General features: G+C 47.0%; 1 protein-coding gene across 1 annotated transcript; it reads left to right on the top strand.

The window, feature by feature from the left end:
• Nucleotides 1-706: 706 nt before the first annotated feature.
• On the top strand, nucleotides 707-3,576 carry LOC147671312 (uncharacterized). Its single transcript, XM_086948082.1, has 2 exons — nucleotides 707-856; nucleotides 2,646-3,576. Exons 1-2 carry the CDS (start codon nucleotides 721-723, stop codon nucleotides 3,041-3,043), a joined length of 534 nt encoding a protein of 177 aa, XP_086804208.1. The 5' UTR covers nucleotides 707-720; the 3' UTR covers nucleotides 3,044-3,576.
• The last annotated feature ends 12,888 nt before the right edge of the window (nucleotides 3,577-16,464 follow it).

Below are 16,464 nucleotides of genomic sequence, written 5' to 3'. Positions count from 1 at the left end.
GTACCTATTTTTCCTAGCGTTCCTCATTTGACTTTTTTCAACATTGTCTTTGCTCTTCTTGTAGACTGTATCTAAATTCTTATCCTGCCTCTACTATGACTCCCTGTGGTATTACTAGATTATTCTTATTAGTCTGTCTGTGTAGCTAACTAAGATTGCACGGTTGGCGAAACTCCCATGATTCTAGTCAGCAATAGCTCTATCAACTTAGTGCAGTCCTCTGGGATTGTCCATAATGTCTTTTGAAGTGTTCTATCTGGACTCATGCTTGCAAAAATTGCAAAACCTTTCGCTCAGTCACTCTAGTCTGGAGGACCAAAAAACACAGATTGTATTTAAATTTAAAAGCTTTATTAAAAGTAAACACATTTATTAAAATGAAGTCATAATAAAACTAAACGTTTAACTGATAATGGAAAAGTGGTTAGTGCTGACGATTAATTGAAGACATTTCTTGTGGTCGAGCCGAGCTCTCACCTGGTTTCAACTTGATCTTGTTGTTAGAAGTTCATCTTCTGTCTGTGTGGAGAAAAATGGTGCGTGTTAAAAAATCAGCCTTCATCAGTTGTGCCAAAAAGTGCAGCAAGACAACCTTCCCTGGAAAAAGGGACATTTTTTTTAACTTTAACGTAGACAGTCACAAATTACATTGTTTTCACATGTCTTCATTCCTAGACCAAATACTAGTGACTAGTGAGTGCTTTATTCTAAGATTCTTAAATGTACTTTGTAGGTGGAACATCTGGTGGCGGGGCCAGTGTGGTGGTGGTGCTCGACACGGAGGCGGAGGGCAATTCATCAGGGGAGGAGGCGGCGGCGGCGGCTGTGAGAGTTGAGACGGTGGTGGCGGCCAGAGGTAAGCTCTTATATATTCCTTACTTATTGAGATTGAAGACTAGCTGGGAAGGCAAGAATATGAGATGCATGGCTGGGTGAATGATGAAGCAATGATGGGTGGAAGGACAACAGCCTGGGTGGGTGACACAGAAACTGTATGTGTCCATATACCTGGATCATGCTACTATCTGACTCTTAGATAGCATATGTGTATCTAGAGCAGGGGTACTCATAGTACGGCCCGCGGGCCGGTGGTGGCCCGGCAAGCCTTCCTTGGCGGTGCGCAGACCTTGCAGACAATCACTGCTCCCCCGGCCCCCACAGAGCAGAGGCTTTTTTGTATTTCACCTGTTAGCGCCCCTGCATCTCCACTCTGACAATCACTGCTCCCCCGGCCCCCACAGAGCAGAGTGGAGATGCAAGGCCACAAAGAGGTGAAATAGAACAAAGCCTCTGCTCTGTGGGGCCGGGCAAGCAGTGATTGTCAGGGTGGAGAAGCAGGGGCGCTAAAACAAACAAAGCCTCAATAATATGTTAATGGTCTTTTAAAGACCTGTTAAGTACTTTGGTGTTGTTGTCTGTGTGTGCGCGTTGAGGAAGCGGTCTCAACCCGGGCTGAAGGCTGACACCGATAGACACACACACAGTGAGATGACAGAGGGAGAGGGAGGGCAGGAGGGAGAGAGAGATGGAGGGAGGGCAGGAGGGACAGCAGGAGGGAGAGAGATGTATGTAAATGCTGGGTCTGGTGGCTCAGTGGATGAGGGCATCTGCTGCAGGGACCTGTGTGCAACCTCATGGTCACAAGTTATCGTTTTGCTTTAGCCCCGCCCCCTCTGACTCCGCCCCCACCAGTGCGGCCCTCGGCCCCAAACTACACTGTAAATGTAGCCCCTGAGAGAAAGTTTGTGAGTACCCATGATCTAGAGAGAGTAGATGGTCAGTGGATGAACTAAGTGTAACTTTGAAGAGCATGTAACACTGCACCCGCACGTCCGTTCCAGTGTAGGAAAGGCAAGGAAAAGAACTTTTAATTTTGTCCAAATACTACCATAAGTAGTAGCAGTAGTTTGTATTGCAAGCACTGCATAGATCCGGTTATTATGGTGGCCACTCCCTACCTCTCTTAATAAGTTTAGTAGTACTCAGTCATTCATGTGTGGATGTATCACTGCCTGTCACTCAATAAAAAGCAAAGCACCTAAAGTCATCCCATATATAAGCAAAAACATCCCATGTGAAGTGATAGATAATCAGATTATTTATCTTCTTCAATTTTCCATTTCTAGTACTCATTTCCACTGTAGGGTGAAAGTTAAATTAATTAAGCAGTAGCCCTTGAGTTGTAACAGAGTATTCTCAGTGCCACCCGTAATAGAAAAGTAAGAGATTCACCACCTGCATGTACTGGACGGGTACAGTAACGCAACGGCAACGCAAGTCTAGGTCACTCCTCATGGCGTGCGTCTCTTTTTCTCGGGTGCAAGTTTACCGCGCTGGCATTATGCCGGCTTGCAGAAAATAACGTACCAATTTTCCAAAACAAGAGACAAGAAGAAGAATAAGACTGGTGTACTTTCATAGTCGACTCCAATGGAAGTCCACAGTGCTCATAGAATTTGTTCCTTAAACTCCCACTAATGTTAGAGCAAGGATGAAGAAGTGTGAGGTTAGATAGATACTGGCCTCAATAGTTATGTAATGCGCTTGCAAGTTGCTAGTTGTACTGCAGCACACATTTCTGCTGAATGATTGAGTTAATCTTAAAGAGCATTGGTTACAGACTATGTCTTTCTTTCTTCATATAGGTTCTCCTTCCAAACGAACAAGGAGGAAGGAGCTGGCTAGAGCGGCCCGGCAACGGAGAATCGAGGCCACTGTTGCGGAATATCGGCGGCTGGTGGCCCTGGAGGACGAGGAAAGTGTGCGGTCGACAACAACAACGTCGTCTGCATCGGCCTCCGTGGCCTCACCGGCTGCCACCCAGCACAGTGGTCCACCGAGACTGAGCCGGGCTGCCAAAGGCAAACGCCACCGCCGAGCAGCAAGGCCAACAGCTGCTTCTCACAGGCCTTGCACCTGCAAGGCAGTGAAGGCACGCCTGCGCCGCACTACCCTGATGGTGTCCCGCCTTCAGCAGGAGCTCGCCTTGCTCCGCGAGGAGCATGATGCCCTGGCCCAAAAAGTTAACAGCATCCACCCATAGTGTCCCTTGCCCCTTTTTTAGAGACTTTTGGGGGGTGGGAATTGGGAGTTGGGTTTTTGGGGACTTTTGAAGGACAATCGTTGGGGTTAGGGAGGGTCTTGCGGGAGATTATTTTGTTAGGGATATAAATATACTTTTTCAAACTTTATCTGAGCATACCTGTTTTTTACTGCTTGCCTGGTGGGTGGGGGTTTAACGTTGACTGTTTTCCTGAAAGTTTAGTTCCATTTTCTTCCTTTAAGTGTAAATGCCCAAATGTTTTCAACACTAAGTGCCTCTCACAGACTAAGTGAAGTGAATCCAAGAGTCCTAGGACTTTAGTAGTACTACCTTCAGTCTCTCGTCTCTCGTACTAATACTCCATTATACCCCCAAACCACCAAACGCTTATCTTACCTGTAATTTGTGTTTGAAAGTAGGGCTAGGCCCAGGGCTGGCTCCACGGGAAACACCGAATAACGTTGGCAATCTTGGTCGGATAAAATTTCCTCATAGCGGTGGTACTAGTGGTGTGACACAGTGGCAGTTGCATGCCTATGAAAAAAAAGAAAATGAAATCTGGTTTGTCCTCCTGAGCAATTCAACGGTACAACTGAGAATATAGCAGGTGACAGAAGTACAGTAGAGCAGTGCCACATTGTAGCCTAACAAATGGTAAAGTATAACTACTAATTCGGTTGAAGTTCTTTCACATTAGCAATGGTTCTTTGTCAAGCAGAGTAAGAATATATCATCGACAACTGTGGAAAGAAAGAATGCGACAGTACAGGGCCTGTGTGGAATTATTGATAACTATATTCAACATAAGGTCTCTGTAGCCAGATACCCGAGAGCCTTGCTGGTCACTATAAATCCATTCACAACAACACTCAATGGGGTTGGTCTGGAAGGTGTCACGTTTACTCCCCGTGATCCAGTCGATGCAAATATGGTTCCACCTCCAAATGTCACCAACACCCAGAAGTGTAAACACAGGGTGTTCGAGGCATTAGGCGAGGGAGAAAAATAACAAACTAAAATAAAAAATGTGGGATGGGTAAAGGTAGGGTCAGCAGGGAAAGGATACCTGTAAGAGAAGACAAGACAGGCATCAGTGAAGTGATGTCCTAACATACAAGGGTACTCTCATATAGTCTCACTAAATAGTCTGCAAGTCTCCCGCCTACTCATGGGAAATGTAGTTTCATAGTACGGTAGGCGCTTAGGGGCTGCGTAACCTGACAGAAGGTATAGTAGATAGAAAAGGAGAAATTGCTTTTTTTCTAGGTGTCCCCTCACTCACCAGGGTTGCCCCTTGGTGACATGCTTCATCATTGGGGCCATCCCAGTCCTCTACGGCCTGGGGCGTGCTGCGACTTGCGAATTACGTAGGAGCACTTACAAATGACTATGTGTGGTGCAGATAGTGGAGTGGACTAAGTGATGTGTTAAGGGATCAATGTAGAAGCCGAGAGAGAGCAAAGAAATGCAGTCACAGTCAGAGAAAAAGGCAAGGGATACTGTATCTATGTGGTTGTAGTGGTCCTGTTGGAAGTGGTAAGTAAGTTGCCCGCAGAAAAAAAATCCTCCTATTAGCGGCACTCCTCCATTGCAGCCGACGCTTCGTCCACCGATGTTGGTCACCAGAAGACACCCTGTCCACTGCCTGCCTGATGCTGAATTGTGGCTCGCTACTGTGAAGCCTGACTCCATCCTTTTTTCCCCATTGCAGAGACTGAAACCCGGCCTGTAATTATTCAACGAAAAACAGGAAGTGATATAATATTACAACACCACTGATAAATAAATATAAGGTATGTAGGCTGTGGAGTGCAAAAAGTCACAATTTGTTTTTCCTAGTAGACAGACAGTACAATGTTTTTGAAAGTGCGTACTCTGAGTCACCTTTTGAAGGATAAATAAGTATGGGCAAATTAATGTAGCGGATCTTGCCCCTCAAGCTAGGTGTACTGTAAACTGTGTTTTAGAACAAAAATAGATCTTCCTAGCAGTGCTCCCACCCAAAAAACGAGGCCTAGCAGAAAACTGGAGACAAAACTTACTTTGAAAGTAAAAGTAGGCCGAAGTACCCTAATTACCCATTACCCCCCGTGGATTGTATTCAAACCACTTGCAAGCAACCAAGCAAAAGTAGCCATAGCCAGCATCGCTCCAAGACTCGAAATCCCCCCCACTCAAACACATGCAATAGAAATACTGCTAACCCTAACGAACCCTAAGTTAAGAATAGTGGCAAAGGCTTTCTTTAACTATGCCAAATCCCCCCTTTCCCACCATGGATTTTCTTCAAATGACTTGCAACCAAAATTACACATGCTCACGAGTGCTCTAAGACCCCAGAACTCAGTTTGAAAAATCTAGAACACCCCGATACACATGCAATCCTGCTGCTAGGGCTAACCCTAACGAACCCTAAGTTACAAAAAGTGCCAAAACTAAAGGCTTTTCCGCGCGGATTTTGTCCCAACCACTTCTACCCGGTATTAGACCTTCCCAGGAATGCCCCAAGACCCGGCAACCCACCCGCCAAGAAGCATAACACCCCCAAACAGGACAAAAGCAAACTCTCATACTTGCAATATTTCTGGGCCTTCGGTCCAAACGCGCTGCGTAGCTAGGCCATAAGTCGGGGTTGGCACGACGGATTTCCTGAAAAGCAAATGCAATCAAGATTAGAGTGTCCCAGCAGTGCTCCCAGACCACGAAACTCACCCGCAAACACCAGGAAGCCCCCCAAACAGGCCCCCGAAAACGCTACATAGAGCAAAATGTCTGAAATAGCCCAAAAAAAATCGGCCTGGATTTTGTCCCAACCACTTCTACCCGGTATTAGACCTTCCCAGGAATGCCCCAAGACCCGGCAACCCACCCGCCAAGAAGCATAACACCCCCAAACAGGCCAAAAGCAAACTCTCATACTTGCAATATTTCTGGGCCTTCGGTCCAAACGCGCTGCGTAGCTGGGCCATAAGTCGGGGTTGGCACGACGGATTTCCTGAAAAGCAAATGCAATCAAGATTAGAGTGTCCCAGCAATGCTCCCAGACCACGAAACTCACCCACAAACAGACGGAACCCCCCCTAAGAGCACCTCAAAGGCAAGCAAGTCATCAAAAACACAAAAAATTTTCCGCCTGGGATTTGGTCCAAAACACTTTTATCCGGTATTAGAGCTTCCCAGCAATGGCCCCAGAGCCGTCAACCCAGGAGAAAACGAGTAGAAGACCCCCAAACAGCCAAAGAGCAAAAGTACAAAAATGGGGACTTAGTCAATTTTTCACAAATTTCCCAAATCACTCCGCTCGCGCTCTGCAGCTAGGCCCTAAGTCCCCTCTGCCACCATGGATTTGCTTCAAACCTCTTGCAAAGTAAAGTAGATATAGCCAGCAGTGCTCCCAGACCACGAAACTCACCCAGAAACACCAGGAAGCCCCCCAAACAGGCCCCCGAAAACGCTACATAGAGCAAAATGTCAGAAATAGCCCAAAAAAAAATCGGCCTGGATTTAGTCCCAACCACTTCTACCCGGTATTAGACCTTCCCAGGAATGCCCCAAGACCCGGCAACCCACCCGCCAAGAAGTATAACACCCCCAAACAGGCCAAAAGCAAACTCTCATACTTGCAATATTTCTGGGCCTTCGGTCCAAACGCGCTGCGTAGCTAGGCCATAAGTCGGGGTTGGCACGACGGATTTCCTGAAAAGCAAATGCAATCAAGATTAGAGTGTCCCAGCAGTGCTCCCAGACCACGAAACTCACCCGCAAACACCAGGAAGCCCCCCAAACAGGCCCCCGAAAACGCTACATAGAGCAAAATGTCTGAAATAGCCCAAAAAAAATCGGCCTGGATTTTGTCCCAACCACTTCTACCCGGTATTAGACCTTCCCAGGAATGCCCCAAGACCCGGCAACCCACCCGCCAAGAAGCATAACACCCCCAAACAGGACAAAAGCAAAATCTCATACTTGCAATATTTCTGGGCCTTCGGTCCAAACGCGCTGCGTAGCTAGGCCATAAGTCGGGGTTGGCACGACGGATTTCCTGAAAAGCAAATGCAATCAAGATTAGAGTGTCCCAGCAATGCTCTCAGACCACGAAACTCACCCACAAACAGACGGAACCCCCCCTAAGAGCACCTCAAAGGCAAGCAAGTCATCAAAAACACAAAAAAATTTCCGCCTCGGATTTGGCACAAACCACTTTTAGTGCTTCCCAGCAATGGCCCCAGACCCGTCAACTCACCTGCAAAGAGGTAGAACAACACCCCCACAAGTGCTGAGTCTTTCTTCATTGGGCGTAAACCAGCCCTCTGCTTTGATGGAAATAGGAGTCTGGAGGAGGAGGATAGAGGAGCATGTTCTTCTGAACTTGTGAACCTGAGGAATGCAGACTGCGGCACCTTCAAATAAATTAGCAAACAAGTGAAGACAGTTCTGCTGATGGGCTTGTCTTTGTGATTATCTGATTAAAGTTTGAATTATATTAACTGTGCACAACAAAGAAAGACAGACACACAGGAATAAAAGTGAAGGATGAAAAAGAAAGTTATTGATTCGTTGTCTCATTTTCAGGGCTCGAAGTCGGAATCACGGTCCAGGAATAAGAATAAGGCTTCGTCATCATACTCTGCGAATTCAGCCCGGGTGAGGTCAGTGCCACCTGACAGAGTAGAAATTCCCTCATCTATGGTGCTGGCCACCTCCTCTTCATCCGGCACGCTCTCTCGTACTCTTATATCTGGTGGTATGAGGTGCTGATTCATCTTGATCATTGTTAACCTCTCCACATTTTTGGGCGAGAGGCGGCTCCGTTTGGGAGTTACAATCCCACCAGCCGCACTGAAAACCCGTTCAGAAGACACACTTGCGAGTGGGCAAGACAAGTAGTTTAAAGCCAGGTTGGTGAGCTGTGGCCACAATTCTTTTTTCCCATGCCAATACGCCAATGGGTCAGAATTAACATAGACCTCTGTGGAGTCATTCAGATAGTCCTTCACCATCGACTCAAGGTCCTCCTCCAAGGTTCCTCCACTTTGCGTAGCTCTTGCTGTGCCTCTGACCTTTTGAGAACCAAACCCACGCAGAGCTAGCCAATCCTCTTCAGCCTCCAATGTTTCTGCTGTCTTTCGTGCAGATGATGCGGTTGCCGGTGTCTTTAACGGCTGAGAGGTCACTTGTGCCACAGCCACAGGTGCAGAAGTGGATTGTTTTGACTGGGGATGGCCTGCTGATGTACTGCCATTTCCTTCAATTTCCAGCCGTTCTGTTTCAAACTTCTTGGCTGACAAGGCTAGCCAACGTTTGTACTTTGTAACATCTTCATCAGCAAAAGGAAAGAATGCTCTGCCTGCCAGCGCCTTTTTGTAGCGTGGATCCAGAATAGTAGCACAAATGTAATGCTGTTCTGAGTGGATCTTTTGAAGACGTTCATCACCTTGTAGGAGCTCTAATAATTTCTCAGCCAGAAGCAAAGAGTCTTTCTTTTTGTCATCTTTTCGAAACACAGAACACACCTCCTTCAGTTGGTCCTCCAGCATGTACAACAATGGGATAGCTTTTCCCAAATTAGAGTCCTCCTTGCTGACTGCACGTGTGAAGACCTCAAAAGGACGAAGCATGCGTGTTAGGCTTTCAACTATGTTCCATTGCGGCCCACCCATCCTCCGCTCCTCTATACCCTCTTTCAAGAAATATTGATCGAGTTGCGTATACTGCTCATACAGACGCTCAAGCATGTAGAAGGTTGAGTTCCAACGTGTTACCACCTCCTGGATGAGTGCTTTCACTGGCATTTGACTTTGATATAGCATGCTCCTCAGCTGCTTGCGGGCCTTAAAAGAATGCCTGAAATGCTTGCATATTTTTCGGCAGTTCTCCAATACACTGTACGCTGCACTGCGTTTATTATCCAAGAATTTTTGGACAACCAGGTTTATACAGTGCGCCAAACACGGCACTCTGAAATAGTAACCGTCCCTCATGGCCTTAACTATATTGGAGCCATTGTCTGTGGAAACATAACCAACCTTGCGTTTTAGTGGGGACAGACAGTTAAGGACCTTTGTGTTAAAGACATCCAAAATGTTTTCTGCTGTGTGACGTTTCTCCAAACCAAACATGGCTAGTGTTGCATGTTTCCGAGCACCTTTAAAAACAATGTTAGTGTCAACACCTGAGTTTAGCTTTGCTTTAGCCCCTGAAAAAGAGACCCAGTGTGCAGTGATGCACATGTAATCAGCGCCTGCGCCACTGGTCCACATGTCTGTTGTCAGATGTATAGTGTGAACAGCACTCTTCTGCAAAGCTGCCCCAATCACCTTCAGAACATCTTCATGTAGTGCTGGAACCGCAACTCGGGCAAAATAGAACCGGCTAGGAACCTTCCATTTAGGGCAGAGCGCTGTCACTAATTCTAGAAAACCAACCCCTTCTACAAAAGAAAAAGGGAGAAGGTCCAGAGCTAGCATTTTAGCCAGCTTAGTGTTATACAGACGGGTCATTGGGTGGTTGCGTTCATATTGCGCTTCTGTAAACAACATCTTTTTAATGTTGCCCTGGACCAATGATTTACGGGATGATGATGATCTCTTCGACCCAGTTACGCTCGCTGATGAACTTTTCCGCATTGATGTCTCACTCTCTCCCACACTCTTAGTGTGGCTCCCATGGGGTGTGCTGCTGACATGGGAACTGGGTGTAAGTGAAGTGTTTGAATCGTCTTCTACCTCGTCATCAGCAGATGACAAATCAACGTTTTCATTACGTGCAATTCCGGCTTTCTTGACCGCCTCTAGGTGCGGAAACCATTCGACAGGGTGCCTTCTCTCAAGATGACCTCTCTGGCCTCCGGTACCATAGTTAGAACCAAGCTTACCACGACTAAATCGAAGCTTACAAAGGCTACAAATGGCTACGTTTTCCTTTTTTGGGCAAACACTAAAGAAGTCCCAAACTGGAGACTTGAAATGTCTTCGGGGGCCGGAGGAGGCGGCGATACTGGTGGTGGTGGTCCTGCTGCTAATGACAGATGAAGTGGAGGATGTGGATTGCCGAACTTCAGTACGTTTTGCACTTTCACCACCACGAATTGAGGTCGAGGACGAGGTGGGTACCTTCTTGCGAAGAAATATGGAAGCGGTAGGTTTTGGTGTACTACTTAACTCCAAATCTAATGATTCCATTTCCATTGCCTCCTCGCCGACATCGTCATCACGCTCAGCAGCTTCTCGGGATAGGGTCAAAATGTCTCTTTGCTGCATGCCCGGTGGGGCTGCAGTGACCTTTGTGATGACTGGCTCGTCGTCATCGTGAGAGGCTTCATCACCAGCAGTATCTGTCACTTCTTGTTGAGCCTCATCACACTCCATAGGTTTGAGTTTTTGGACGACCTTCCTTTTACGCTTAGGTAACGGTGTCAGATCATGGTGTGCCTCTGCCTCACTGTCAGACCGCAGTTGTGGTTCCCAAGACAGATCACTTGCACCAGAACGAGGTGGGCTTGAAGAAGATGTAGACACCCCCCTTGATCTTTTCCTTGCTAGGGATGTGGAAGACAATGAATGATCATCAGGAGGAGTGGCTTCCAATGATACCTCAGCTTCATTGTCGATTTCCAAATGTGCCCCTACTTCGGGAGGAACAACTATTGTGGGCACTTGTGAACGTCCATGCACCTTTGCTTGCGCATCTCCTTTTGCTGCCTCTCCTTCCACATGTACTTGGGCGTGTACTTGCACATGGTGTTGTTGTTGCGGCTGTGGTTGTTCAACACTTGTCAGATGAGTTACAACAACCTGTGTTGATTCAGGGACATTGCTGCTACTTTCTTGCGATGAGCCAACATCACTGGTCGATGGTGATTGGAGAAGTACACTGACTGCCTCTGAAGCACTCAAGGGCTTTGACTTAAGTTGGCGTGGTGGTGGAGGCACTGAACCCAATGGAGCAGGGGTGCTGCTCTCAGGTTGGTCCCCAGCAGATCCTGCTGCTGCAGGCGTACTTTTTTTTTTGCTCCCAAAAAAAGTGGCGGGTGGCACACCAGCCTCCTTGGTAACTTGCTTCTTCTGCTCCTTACTAGCAACTTTCTTGCTAGAGGAGCTACGGAGAACTTTCTTTGGGGCCATCTTCTTCAGAGCAGGTCAGACAGCAGGCCGCAGTTGCACGAATTGTAGAGTTGTCTGAGGCCAGACGTGACGTCGCGTGACGTTATGCTGCACACACACACCGCTGCAGGACTTCTTCCTGGCACTGGTGGTTCTCTTGAGTCTTGTGCACCTAAAAAAAATGGAAGACAGAGGAACATCAGTTCAGTTATAGAGCACAAAAAAATCGAAAAACACTGCAAAATCAGCACAATCCCAATCCATCCATGCCCTCCATAATGTTTAAATTCAAGACAACCCACAGAAAGACTAGGCCCATGCAAGACTCACTACCCCTGGCATAAATAAAGGTTGAAAAGTAGGCAAAATGGTTGGAGGCCTAACAACAAAGCCTGCATTCAAAATGGCCACTTGCCTGCCAGCACATGGCCAGTGCCTGTAGCTGCACTCAAAATGGCCACCAGCCACATGGCATGTCCCTCCCCATGAACACCCCCAAAAATCGAAAAACACTGCAAAATCAGCACAATCCCATTCCATCCATGGCCTCCATGATGTTTAAATTCAAGACAGCCCACAGAAAGACTAGGCCCATGCTAGACTCAAATACCCCTGGTGAAAAGGCCACAAGTACAGGCCCAAAAATCGAAAAACACTGCAAAATCAGCACAATCCCATTCCATCCATGGCCTCTCCATGATGTTTAAATTCAAGACAGCCCACAGAAAGACTAGGCCCATGCTAGACTCAAATACCCCTGGTGAAAAGGCCACAAGTACAGGCCCAAAAATCGAAAAACACTGCAAAATCAGCACAATCCCATTCCATCCGTGGCCTCTCCATGATGTTTAAATTCAAGACAGCCCACAGAAAGACTAGGCCCATGCTAGACTCAAATACCCCTGGTGAAAAGGCCACAAGTACAGGCCCAAAAATCGAAAAACACTGCAAAATCATCACAATCCCATTCCATCCATGGCCTCCATGATGTTTAAATTCAAGACAGCCCACAGAAAGACTAGGCCCATGCTAGACTCAAATACCCCTGGTGAAAAGGCCACAAGTACAGGCCCAAAAATCGAAAAACACTGCAAAATCAGCACAATCCCATTCCATCCATGGCCTCCATGATGTTTAAATTCAAGACAGCCCACAGAAAGACTAGGCCCATGCTAGACTCAAATACCCCTGGTGAAAAGGCCACAAGTACAGGCCCAAAAATCGAAAAACACTGCAAAATCAGCACAATCCCATTCCATCCATGGCCTCTCCATGATGTTTAAATTCAAGACAGCCCACAGAAAGACTAGGCCCATGCTAGACTCAAATACCCCTGGTGAAAAGGCCACAAGTACAGGCCCAAAAATCGAAAAACACTGCAAAATCAGCACAATCCCATTCCATCCATGGCCTCCATGATGTTTAAATTCAAGACAGCCCACAGAAAGACTAGGCCCATGCTAGACTCAAATACCCCTGGTGAAAAGGCCACAAGTACAGGCCCAAAAATCGAAAAACACTGCAAAATCAGCACAATCCCATTCCATCCATGGCCTCTCCATGATGTTTAAATTCAAGACAGCCCACAGAAAGACTAGGCCCATGCTAGACTCAAATACCCCTGGTGAAAAGGCCACAAGTACAGGCCCAAAAATCGAAAAACACTGCAAAATCAGCACAATCCCATTCCATCCGTGGCCTCTCCATGATGTTTAAATTCAAGACAGCCCACAGAAAGACTAGGCCCATGCTAGACTCAAATACCCCTGGTGAAAAGGCCACAAGTACAGGCCCAAAAATCGAAAAACACTGCAAAATCATCACAATCCCATTCAATCCATGGCCTCCATGATGTTTAAATTCAAGACAGCCCACAGAAAGACTAGGCCCATGCTAGACTCAAATACCCCTGGTGAAAAGGCCACAAGTACAGGCCCAAAAATCGAAAAACACTGCAAAATCAGCACAATCCCATTCCATCCATGGCCTCTCCATGATGTTTAAATTCAAGACAGCCCACAGAAAGACTAGGCCCATGCTAGACTCAAATACCCCTGGTGAAAAGGCCACAAGTACAGGCCCAAAAATCGAAAAACACTGCAAAATCAGCACAATCCCATTCCATCCATGGCCTCCATGATGTTTAAATTCAAGACAGCCCACAGAAAGACTAGGCCCATGCTAGACTCAAATACCCCTGGTGAAAAGGCCACAAGTACAGGCCCAAAAATCGAAAAACACTGCAAAATCAGCACAATCCCATTCCATCCATGGCCTCTCCATGATGTTTAAATTCAAGACAGCCCACAGAAAGACTAGGCCCATGCTAGACTCAAATACCCCTGGTGAAAAGGCCACAAGTACAGGCCCAAAAATCGAAAAACACTGCAAAATCAGCACAATCCCATTCCATCCGTGGCCTCTCCATGATGTTTAAATTCAAGACAGCCCACAGAAAGACTAGGCCCATGCTAGACTCAAATACCCCTGGTGAAAAGGCCACAAGTACAGGCCCAAAAATCGAAAAACACTGCAAAATCATCACAATCCCATTCAATCCATGGCCTCCATGATGTTTAAATTCAAGACAGCCCACAGAAAGACTAGGCCCATGCTAGACTCAAATACCCCTGGTGAAAAGGCCACAAGTACAGGCCCAAAAATCGAAAAACACTGCAAAATCAGCACAATCCCATTCCATCCATGGCCTCTCCATGATGTTTAAATTCAAGACAGCCCACAGAAAGACTAGGCCCATGCTAGACTCAAATACCCCTGGTGAAAAGGCCACAAGTACAGGCCCAAAAATCGAAAAACACTGCAAAATCAGCACAATCCCATTCCATCCGTGGCCTCTCCATGATGTTTAAATTCAAGACAGCCCACAGAAAGACTAGGCCCATGCTAGACTCAAATACCCCTGGTGAAAAGGCCACAAGTACAGGCCCAAAAATCGAAAAACACTGCAAAATCATCACAATCCCATTCAATCCATGGCCTCCATGATGTTTAAATTCAAGACAACCCACAGAAATACTAGGCCCATGCAAGACTCACTACCCCTGGCATAAATAAAGGTTGAAAAGTAGGCAAAATGGTTGGAGGCCTAACAACAAAGCCTGCATTCAAAATGGCCACTTGCCTGCCAGCACATGGCCAGTGCCTGTAGCTGCACTCAAAATGGCCACCAGCCACATGGCATGTCCCTCCCCATGAACACCCCCAAAAATCGAAAAACACTGCAAAATCAGCACAATCCCATTCCATCCATGGCCTCCATGATGTTTAAATTCAAGACAGCCCACAGAAAGACTAGGCCCATGCTAGACTCAAATACCCCTGGTGAAAAGGCCACAAGTACAGGCCCAAAAATCGAAAAACACTGCAAAATCAGCACAATCCCATTCCATCCATGGCCTCTCCATGATGTTTAAATTCAAGACAGCCCACAGAAAGACTAGGCCCATGCTAGACTCAAATACCCCTGGTGAAAAGGCCACAAGTACAGGCCCAAAAATCGAAAAACACTGCAAAATCAGCACAATCCCATTCCATCCGTGGCCTCTCCATGATGTTTAAATTCAAGACAGCCCACAGAAAGACTAGGCCCATGCTAGACTCAAATACCCCTGGTGAAAAGGCCACAAGTACAGGCCCAAAAATCGAAAAACACTGCAAAATCATCACAATCCCATTCAATCCATGGCCTCCATGATGTTTAAATTCAAGACAACCCACAGAAATACTAGGCCCATGCAAGACTCACTACCCCTGGCATAAATAAAGGTTGAAAAGTAGGCAAAATTGTTGGAGGCCTAACAACAAAGCCTGCATTCAAAATGGCCACTTGCCTGCCAGCACATGGCCAGTGCCTGTAGCTGCACTCAAAATGGCCACCAGCCACATGGCATGTCCCTCCCCATGAACACCCCCAAAAATCGAAAAACACTGCAAAATCAGCACAATCCCATTCCATCCATGGCCTCCATGATGTTTAAATTCAAGACAGCCCACAGAAAGACTAGGCCCATGCTAGACTCAAATACCCCTGGTCAAGGCCCCAACAACAGGTCAAAAATCGAAAAACACAACATTTTACAAAAAAAAAAAATCGAAAAACACAGAAAAATCAGCACAATCCCAATTCATCTATGGCCTCCATGATGTTTAAGTTCAAGACAACCCACAGAAAGAATCAGTCCACCCACCACTGAGTACCCCTGGGAAAAGGCCCCAAAACAGCCCAAAAATCGAAAATCCCAAAATTTTAGTTGCAGCAACTGTAATGCCCCAAACAAACTTACTTGTAAAATTTCTAATCCAACAGTGATCCAAAGAAAGTCAAAAAGGCCTCAAATCCAAAGATCCAGCAGCATCCACAAAAGGTAATCCTTCCAGGTCCACATCCGAATGAAAAGTGACCAGGAGATGGACAAAGCACTGGGAGGAGCCTGCTGAACAGGAACAGGAAGTTGAAGACTATGGGGCACTTCCTTCCTCCCACCCCCCTGCCCCCCTCCCCAAAATGGACTCCTCGCTAAAAAAGTGCAGGCAAATGTCAAACTAAGGAGTTATTCACATAAAAATCATCATTTCTAGAAGGTTTATGCTGCTTGCTGGTGGATTTCTTGTGCAGAATTGCAAATTTATATTTTCGCGCGCCGCATCTCAAATCTCGCAATTGCGAAGTACCGCGAGACGTGATCTCGTCGTACTCGCGTTGACAAACTATCGCTGGCAAGCCGCGATGACGTAATCGCGCTCGCCAATTCCCGCGGGATCACACAGCAAGATCCAAAATGGCGCAGCACTCGCAAACTATCGAAAAAAACAACTCGGCAAACGATGATAAACGCCGCGCGCCGCAAAAATTGTATCACCAACGCGCGCGCCGCCAAAAAAATCCGCTGCGTGCGAATTTGCGGATTTTGCGGGAAATCCGCAAATCTCGCGGATTGCGGATTTCCCGAAAATCCGCAAAATCCGCGAGCGGAACGGATTTTCCGCCCACGCTTAGTCAGGACCAGGGGTAGGCGGAGTTTGCGGAGTTTGCAGAGTTGAAATATTTTGGAATTCACATAATTGCCTATAAACTCCATTAAATTCTGTGGAGTTCCACTCTGCCTACATGTAACACTGAGATTCGTCCCCACTCTCTTCACTCACCTCTCAATGCCGCCTCCTCTCATGAAAGGAGTGCCTTGCTGCCCAAGAAGATGGTTGGAGGTGGTGGCAGCACTACATCGGGCTCCCAAGGGGCCGGGGAGCCACCTCTGCTGCCCCTGCGGGCTCCCCACTGATGCCTAATGGTGCGGTACT

The sequence above is a fragment of the Lissotriton vulgaris genome, unplaced genomic scaffold, assembly GCF_964263255.1.
Source record: "Lissotriton vulgaris unplaced genomic scaffold, aLisVul1.2 SCAFFOLD_3194, whole genome shotgun sequence".
Classification (NCBI taxonomy): domain Eukaryota; kingdom Metazoa; phylum Chordata; class Amphibia; order Caudata; family Salamandridae; genus Lissotriton; species Lissotriton vulgaris.
This window is presented reverse-complemented; position numbering and strand designations above follow the sequence as displayed.

What these genes read in the sequence shown, in the direction of transcription:
- LOC147671312 (XM_086948082.1), top strand. Translation starts at nt 721, where the DNA reads ATGTACTTTGTAGGTGGAACATCTGGTGGCGGGGCCAGTGTGGTGGTG. An exon ending in GACGGTGGTGGCGGCCAGAG is followed by an intron (nt 857 to 2,645) that starts GTAAGCTCTTAT and finishes TTCTTCATATAG; the next exon opens with GTTCTCCTTCCAAACGAACA.